Raw genomic sequence first — 9,030 nt, 5'->3', positions numbered from 1 at the left:
CAAAGGCTTGGTTTCACACCCCAATCATAACAAAGAATAATAAATAGCCAGCAAAACAGACCCACACATCGGCGAGAGACGGGCGCAGTACTACAATGACGACAGGATAACTACACAAACTAATTTGGGCAGTGGACTAAAAATAAAAGTGCTCTTCTTACCTTGCTGTTCCGTACGGTCATGCATGGCTTAGGTGTAGCCACAGTGAGTGTCCCATTTTAACGAGGCGTAAATGCAGTGAAAAAAGTTTGTCTCCAGAAACATTCTCCATAGTTCGAGTCGTCCACATTAACGGGGTCACATTAACGGGGCATCATCGTATTTGAGGACCTGTTTTCGCTGGAATAATTACTACTTACCGCTTATCCTGAAAGGCAGCTGTTAGTTCCAAGCTGCATTTTAGTGCGGAGGACTCGCATTTCCTAACTCTAGCAGCAGCCTGAAAGGCCTCTGAGGAATTTCGATCTCCTTTTTAGCATCGAATACTCCTCTGAGTAGGGAATCAACTTACTGGAAGTTGAACTCCTGCTAGCCGTCACGATATTAAGTTCAGCTGCGCTCCGCAAAAATGTGTGGCCTACCTGTCATAAATAAAAATAGACGCCTTGCACTCACGATTTTTGTTGGTGTTTCAAGACAAGTGCGTGCGGGAACAAAGGAAATGCTCGGAAAAAAGCCCACGTGAACCCTCAGCTACACATGGAAGTCAAAAAAACGACTCAAACAACATTTGGACAGGATCTCAAACTCGCCGCTAGCGCTCAGTAAACAAAAGATGCGGCATGCTGGCGCATAAATATATTTTTTAGAATTTGAAAATGCTGTTTATTCATAAATAGATAACAACAAAACAAGCAGACAACAGCGTTTCTACATGCAGCGTATACAGCTGACATCGTTTAGTGCTCGCCTCCGCTGATTTCTCCTGGGAACACTGAAGCCAAATTCTGCGGCCGTGACTCGGCGTCACGTGGTATAGGGCCCTTCGACAACGAGCCTCGGGTCCCGAGCCATGTCTGGAGCGCGGCTGTCGCACGGCTCTCGTTTTCCTTCGCCTTTCGTTTCGTCCCAGGATGGTTCGGTGCTATGCGCTCAACACAGGGCGAGTCGCTCCCTATTTCTTGAAGCTGCCCAGGATGGCGCCATCAGCGCCGATGACCTTGTGGTGCACTGCTCCGACAGCAGCGACGGCCGGCGCGGCGGCGACGGTCAGGGCGGGGGCGGCGGCGTACGCGGCGCCTCCGTACACAGCGCCTCCCACCGGGTGGACGGTGTGGTGCTCGTGGTGGTGGAACTCGTGGTGGGGCGCGTGCACGTCGCCGAAGGCTGTGGGCAGGACGCGGTTTCCGATGTAAGGACCCCTCTGGACCACCGTGCGAGACGTGGGATAGCCGTAGCCGTAGCCGTAGCCTCCGAGGCCAGCCAGGCCGTAGCCGGTGCTCAGACCGTAACCAGCGCCGTAACCAGCACCGTAGCCAAGGCCGTAGCCAGTGCCGTAGGTCGCGACTCCACCTCCGAGACCGACGGTTGTGCCGTACCCCAGGCCGAGACCATAGCCGAGACCTTGTCCGTAGCCGAGGCCGAGGCCGCCACCGTATCCGAAGCCACCGAGCGTGTGTCCTCCGTAAAGGGCAGCTCCACGGCTCACGACGGTGGTGGCAGCAGGGGCAGCGACAGTGACGGCAGGCGCCGCAGCCACAGACAGAGCCGGAGCGGCGGCGGCCACAGAGTAGGCCGGAGCTCCGTAGGCGCCGTAGGCCCCGTAGGTTCTGTAGGCTCCCAGGCTTCCGCCGTAGGCTCCCAGGCCTCCGTAGGCTGCCAGGCCTCCGTAGGCTCCCAGGCCTCCGTAAGCTCCGTAGGCCCCGCTGGCGTAGGCTCCGTACGGCCTGGAGGCGACCACGTGGCTGGCGCCGAGGTTGTAGCCGTGCGCTCCAGTGGAGTGGACGGACACGACGTGTCCCGAGTCGTGGTCGTAGACGCCGGAGTCGTGGTCACGCGGCACGACGTCCGTGTTATGCCGGATGAAGGTTGAGTGGTGCGTCGAGCCGTCCGGGTGGGCGATGGAGTGCGAGAAACCCTCGGTGTGGGGGTGCAGGCCGCCGGCGTTGACGGCGCACCAGAACGCCAGCGAGTGCAGCAGCAGAAGCTGGAGCTGCAAGAGCGGACGGGCGCGCGCTTAGCAGCTTTTTCAGCTGTCGCTTTGACGCGTGTCTAGGTCAGCGGGACACATAACGGAGCCTCATTTTTTCTATTTTTTTTTGAGAAGGAGAGAAGTCTTTTGTGTATCTTGGCTTATGATCGTTAGACATCGCAGTATGGCCGAGACCTGTTGCATTAAATTGAAGGTTAAGTTCTTCCCACAACAGCAATTGTTAGATTAGTGGACTCAGAAAAATTGACGCTTCTTTCGGGATACTGTGACGAAATACGTTTTGAGACTCATTAATGGCCCTATAGAGAGTAATGCTGACTGCCTGCTCCGGAAGCATGCGATTTTTGGCCTAATATCAACGGACAAGGAACTGAGTCGGCAAACTTCACCGACCCCGAAGATTAAGCGGGGCTTTCGCGAACAAATTGCGGGGCCTGGATTTTGCGGTGCTGTCTTCCCCCACCTAGGGATCCTAACCGCCGTATCCCGGTCAGCAAACGCGATCCGGCGTGGCTTTCCCCAAGGGACGCCAACTTACTCCGTTGAATCCAGCCATGTCGAAGGGAGAGAAACACACGACGCAACCGCAGACGACGTTCGCTTCACTTGGGCAAAGGTCCCTGAGCCGGAAGCCGCGCTTTTATACCGGCACCTACTCGGCGAGGGAAAATGCGACGGTGGGAAGGAAAAAGCGAAATGTGTCTCGGAAAGAGGAGCATCACGGGAACGCTATATCTCGCTTAATATCGGATAATCCCCGGCGTGGAATTAAAGCGCCCACAAAGGACGCACCACAGCGCTCACTGCCCTGCTGCCGCTTCTGCTGCTGCTCTGCACGCCCTTCACGTGCGGTGAACCGGGGAAGGGGAGGGAGACGCTGGCGGAGTTTCCCGCGCACGCGAGTGAAGCGGGCGGATGCATAGATAGAGAGCACGACTCACTGCAGGGTCACGCGGCGTGCTAGCTACTACACTCTACCGCGCAACGCCCGTCTCTCTGCCTTTCCGCCGATGGCATCCGTAACTACGCCGAACCCCCCCCCATCCACTTCACTCTCCCTGTATCCATCCCTTGTGTCTTGAGAACGATAACGGATATGCCTTCGCGTTTGCCGTCGCCGAAACAATCCTATAGGCGAGCACTTCTTTCTCGCGCACCAGTCGTTCTTGGCTCGAATTTGTTGTTTTTCCAACCGAAGGCCTTTTCTCTTTGTTTTTCTTTTCGCTCGCTCTAAGCAATAAGAGACGTTTAGCCGATGAGTATGCGTATATATATCGCATGCGGAGCGACGTTGCTGAGTTTGTAATCGACAAGGTCGAGCCATCTTTTCTCCAGAAAAGCTGTCGGTAGTTCTCGTTCTTACTTAGCAGGTGGTTTTGCTCCCGTATGCCGAGCATCCGGTTGGTCTTAAATTCTTTTCCATCGTCTTTCCTATCAGCAAGCGGAAGGGAAAAGAAAGGCTGGGAATAACGTTGCTGCGTTTTTCTGTTTGTTTGTTTCGTAAGCGTGACAAGTTGAAGCGGGGAAACAAGCATGGATGTCAGTTTACACGGCCACTCGACGATAGGTAATCGGTTTAATCAGGTCAGTTTCGTGACCCGCGACGATAGCGGGAGGAGGTTTCCGATGAGCTTTTGCAGACGCGACGATGGCGTTTGTTTCTCTTGCGGTTGTGTCGGGAGGATTAGTGCGATGGGAACGTGAAAAAAAAGTCCGACTGTCGACGTCACTTTGCCGGTGCCCACGTTCGGGCGCATTCGTGCGCTGCAGTAATTTGTTTCCAAGGCGGCGAGCTCTCCTTAAGCCTTTTTTCTTTCTTTTCGCCGCATTTCTTCCATTCCAGCGTGCGTGTGGAGTGAAGTAGGGCGCGTTGAGCAATGGGAGCGGAGGGCTGCTGGAATCAGAAGTTGCCTGGCCTTGGCCCTTGAGCTGAGGTTATCGAGAACAAACGCTTTTTGTGTGTTTGTTTGGTCGCTTTCTCGCGACTCTAACGTCGCGTACTTGTGGTGTTCCAACCACCTGGACACCTGTTGCTGTGATTGAGCACCCTATATTGCCGCTCATCCTTCGGAGCAAAGCCCTAAGTCCAGGCACTCACTTGGCTAGATTGTTTCCGGTGGTATTCTTGGGTCATCCCTAACATGAAACACTTGGCGTCCAGCCCTCCCAGCTACGCCGACAATGAAAGAAAAGAATGATAGCCTCTTGGCTTTCATAGTGTCAGCAACAAAACTGACTGAAGATCCACGACCATACCCGTGTATTTAAACGTTGGAATGATTGAAACTTTAAAAGTTCTAAAGTTTGGCTTGGATGGCGTCAGCTCAGGAAAGAACGAAAACGCAAATGAGGGGATGAAGCGTTGTCCTTTGACCTCTCTCTTGTGTTACCGTTCTTTTCCCGAGCTGGCGCCAAGCAAACTATATACCAGCCGGCTCAGATTCGGCCAGTCTTTCAGTGTCTTTAAAGCTTACTTATCAGAGAACACAATCGTACAGAACTACGACCGCAGGAACACCACAAAATTGGTTGCAACAAATGCAGGCTAAAAAAATCTCCACGGATGACAACAAAAATAACACTGCCATTTGAACTAAGAAGACTTTTACGTGGTAGGCGTTGGGAAGTGTTTTTAAATAAAACTAAATACACAGATGTTATTTTCTAAAATGCTTGCAACAAACACGGATAGAAATAAATAAAAACGAGGTTGAATTAAGCAGATAAATTTTTAACTGCTTTAGAAAGACATGAAGCCTGCGTGAGAGCTTAACGTTGTAATCAAGATCATTCCATATATAATTTCTCACTGATTTACTAACGTTATTATAGTTGACATGCACCTCGACGAAAGCAAACGCAGGAAACGAAATTTGCGGAGCTTCCGAAATCATAGTTGAAGAGAATCGTCCTGAGACGTAACAAGGGTCCCAGCCATGACAAGCCAGTCACTTAGCAGCCATTGCAGAACATTTACCCGTAAAAGTACAGTGAGCAGCCATAACGGGAGATGTAGAGGAGGACGGTAGAATAATATCGGCCGCCTGAGGTTTCTTGACGGGCATCTAAGTCTCAAGGCCCGCACATTTAATGCTTTATCTAAGACATTGAAGTGGATTGGGGTGAGGTAACGAGGTGTCTTCCGGAAGTTGGCTAAAGATTCCAGACACGCAGATCTCGCGAATGGCCACTACGCAGCGTGCGTATGATCTATGGACCTGATACACTTGTTTTACAGAGCAATCTGTGAGCACTCTTCTCTTCCTCAAAACAATGGGGCGGAGAATGCCGGCGTGACGATGCGAGAGAAGACGGTGAGTAAAAAAAAAAATTAAGAAACTGAAGGACCCCCCCCCCCCCCCCATCTACCCCCGTTTTCTTTTTGCAGGAGATAGCGAATTTTCGAAAAAGTGAAAAAAAAAGTTTTTCGCCAAACTTGTGTCACGTGTGCGTACTAAACCCCGAATACTGTTGTTCTGTACCGTCCGGATGGACTTTCCGGTTTAAAATAACACACTGATAAATGTTTTCTATTTTGTAGAATTCGATTTAACCGAAAAAAGTCAGTATCTGTCAGATGTGTGCCTAGCTTGCTGGTTATTCACTGCTGGTTACAAGAAGTCAGAAGAGAGACTCAACAAAGAGTGGAAGCCAGAAACGTGATGAGACAACGGTATCGTTGGATTAAGCAGTGCAGAGGTAAGTTCTGAAGCATAGCTTCGCCGCTTTAGACGCTCCACTACCCCGTTAAGCTTCGTCTACTAGCATAGCGCCTTCTGCTCACAGACTATCATCAACTTTTTAAGAGCCTTTACGTGGTCAAGGAGTTTTCGCAGGACATGTAAGGTCAGTTCAAGCGTAACGAGCTACCGTAAACTCGAAACTATGAACAAGTGGCACGAAAAAGTGCTTTTTTCCGGCTTCCGCCACAGTTGAGCGGTGCTTCCATCACTTCCGTCATCATGCAGACTATACGTGATCGGAGTCCCTCTTGCTCCTATTTGATTTCGGCAGTGCAGCCACTTTTTAAGTCGTTCCAATCCAAAACTATGTTCTTATGAAGTTTTGCTGCTCTCACAGCTCCTTCCTTGGCTGCAGACGTGAGCGATGTGTCGCACGCAACGAATACACTCCAACAGATGAAGCTACAAGGACATGAAGGCGACTAGACAGAAATGCCTGGTTCCACTTGCCTAAGCGAGGCAAATGTATATGCATGTTTCTCGACTCTTATTTTGGGTTGTTTTTTTTCTGGTTTATTTGGGCTTTTGCGCAAACCACGGTTTTGAAAATAAACTCCTATTTACATTTTTGGTTCATGGCCCGCCCACTTATCAGGGTATGCAACGCGAAACAATGAGGACGAACAAAATGCAGACAGGACTGGCGCTGAGCAAGCAAGATGCCGCCACAACTTGCGTGAACTTGATCGCGGTTGCCACATGCTGGGCAAGGGCCCTCTCTTTCTGCATCAAAATAAGAATCATCCCTTTCGAAGTCCGTACCATGTTTGGCACGATGGAATGTACCCGCCGCGGTGGCTCAGTGGTTAGGGCGCTCGACTACTGATCCGGAGTTCCCGGGTTCGAACCCGACCGCGGCGGCTGCGTTTTTATGGAGGAAAAACGCTAAGGCGCCCGTGTGCTGTGCGATGTCAGTGCACGTTGAAGATCCCCAAGAGGTCGAAATTATTCCGGAGCCCTCCACTACGACACCTCTCTCTTCCCTTCTTCTTTCACTCCTTCCTTTATCCCTTCCCTTACGGCGTGGTTCAGGTGTCCAACGATAATATGAGACAGATACTGCGCATTTCCTTTCCCCCAAAACAAACTATTATTATTATTATTATTATTATTATTATTATTATTGTTATGATGGAATGTCCTGGGGCCGTGCTCGACGTATCTGCAAGATACTGAAGTCCGAGTTCTGGGGGCAAGTGCGTACTTTGCAAGACAGGCTTATAGCGCACGTGCTGTCGAGGCCAGATCTGTCTGGACTGTGCCGCCAGCACGAAGACTACAAGAAGTTTGGAAGGCCAGCAACGACTCTAACTCTTCTGACACCGTTCCCGACTGGGCCTACCGGTCAGGACGAGCAAAAAGCCGCCATCATTGACCGAAGTCATAGTTCTCGGTGACGCGTGTGATTCGGGGGGGATGACATTAAGATCCTACAGAAAGTACCCAAATTCCGCTTCAAGCCTGCATTAAACAACTATACTAGCTCCTTGCTATGGTGACACAGGCGGCAAAGCGAGTACCGGAACAAGACAAGATGCGTGCTATAGAAGACAGCGTTGACGTTCTACTTCTCTGTAGGGCCCCAGTCGCGCAGGCTAAATCTCCCACCATGACAGTAGCCAAGCGCCTCAAAAAAGAGAACCTTTTGGCATTGTAGGCCGACAAAGAAATTTTTATCCTTTCTGACCGAAAGTTCTAACAGAGAGCCGCAGAAGCGCTGGAAAAGAATTTCAGTAGAGTCAAGTTCGTCCCAAAAAGTGAGGATTAAACAGTTCTGAGGTGTTACCATCTTGACAACACAAGGAGACGAGACGAGAAGGCAGAAAGCGCCTTTTTAGAAGTTTCCTTCACGGTCAAGACCTACAAGTCCGACTGCCCTTTGAGGTCTATTGTCTCAGATAAAGGCACTTGGCAAGCTGAAGTCAGTGCCTCTTTGCAGGTCTCTTGAACAACCCCATTGTGGAAGACCACTTCCTCGTAAGGAGTTCTTCGGAATGAATACTCCAACTGAAGGAAAATATCATCGATGCAACTATCGGCTTCACCATCGACCTAGAAGATCTGTTTTACTCCGTCTACCATATCAGCGCCTGTCCTGTATGCGTTGTTGTTCGTCCGCGTAAATTGGCGTTGCATCCACTAATCATGCAACCAGACCAACAAGCCTAAACCACAACTCCCGCTCACTCAACTTCCTCGCTGTTACTTTTTGAAGCGAAAGCTTCACTACGCTTGGTTTTCAAGTGGGCAGCGTCAGAGCAGTTATGTGACAGATGTCACGTGTCGTCATGTGGCAGGTCATGTGACTTACTGACGTCACCACAATTTGCCCACCGAGGCAGGTGGCAACTGTCGTGTCGGACTGCCCCATCGGCAGTGTGCCATGCAAAGGAAGCTTCCGCTTCTCACCAGCGTTAACAAAAGTTTAAACCACAGCTAATTTTTTTTACGGCCACAGTATTCTATATTATCACATCTGTATTGCAACCACTGCTCTAAACACTGCCATTTCTGCATTGATTACTTTTACGTAAGCTACTCTTGCCAGCAGACAAGGCAAGACAAACTATATGTGACTTTAGAGCATACAAGGGTGCCACACATTCATCGAAAAAAAAACAAACAATTCTTCCACAGAAAACGTTATTGGCGGAAAAAGAAAACGAAAATTGCGTTCTGAAATAAACGCTGAAGAAAGATCGCCGAATTTTCAAGAATTAAAAACCGTAACGTCCGACCCCTATCTATGATGACGAAAAGTAGACAGGACAAAACCGAAGCGGGCACCAACTCGCCCAAACATCTGCCCATATCTGTACCTCAAACCTTGGACGCGCCATTTTTGCTTCCATCAAAATGAATTTTTTTTCGCCTAAATTATATATTGAGGCCTTAGGAAAGACAAGCTGGTACTTTTGCAGCGCAAAATACTAGCAGTTAATGCTTCGCATGGATAGGCAGAATTTCGTACAAAGTTTCATACTTGATGAATATAGCAACATCGAAATGCCACGAGTTATCATGTGAACACTCAAAGGATCGTGGAAATAATTTATATCTTGAAGATGTACATTACGCTTGAAATCACGAAAGAAACAAGGTGTTTGTTGCTTCTGATGGCAAATTATGTTTGCA

General features: G+C 49.8%; 1 protein-coding gene across 1 annotated transcript; it reads right to left on the bottom strand.

Moving 5' to 3' along the window:
• Positions 1-801: 801 nt before the first annotated feature.
• Positions 802-2,845, bottom strand: LOC144098692 (uncharacterized). Its single transcript, XM_077631509.1, has 2 exons — positions 2,691-2,845; positions 802-2,152 (listed from the first exon to the last, which is right to left on the bottom strand). Exons 1-2 carry the CDS (start codon positions 2,706-2,708, stop codon positions 1,115-1,117), a joined length of 1,056 nt encoding a protein of 351 aa, XP_077487635.1. The 5' UTR covers positions 2,709-2,845; the 3' UTR covers positions 802-1,114.
• Between the last annotated feature and the right edge of the window lie 6,185 nt (positions 2,846-9,030).

This window comes from Amblyomma americanum, chromosome 7 (assembly GCF_052857255.1).
Source record: "Amblyomma americanum isolate KBUSLIRL-KWMA chromosome 7, ASM5285725v1, whole genome shotgun sequence".
In the NCBI taxonomy this organism is placed as follows: Eukaryota; Metazoa; Arthropoda; class Arachnida; order Ixodida; family Ixodidae; genus Amblyomma; species Amblyomma americanum.
This window is presented reverse-complemented; position numbering and strand designations above follow the sequence as displayed.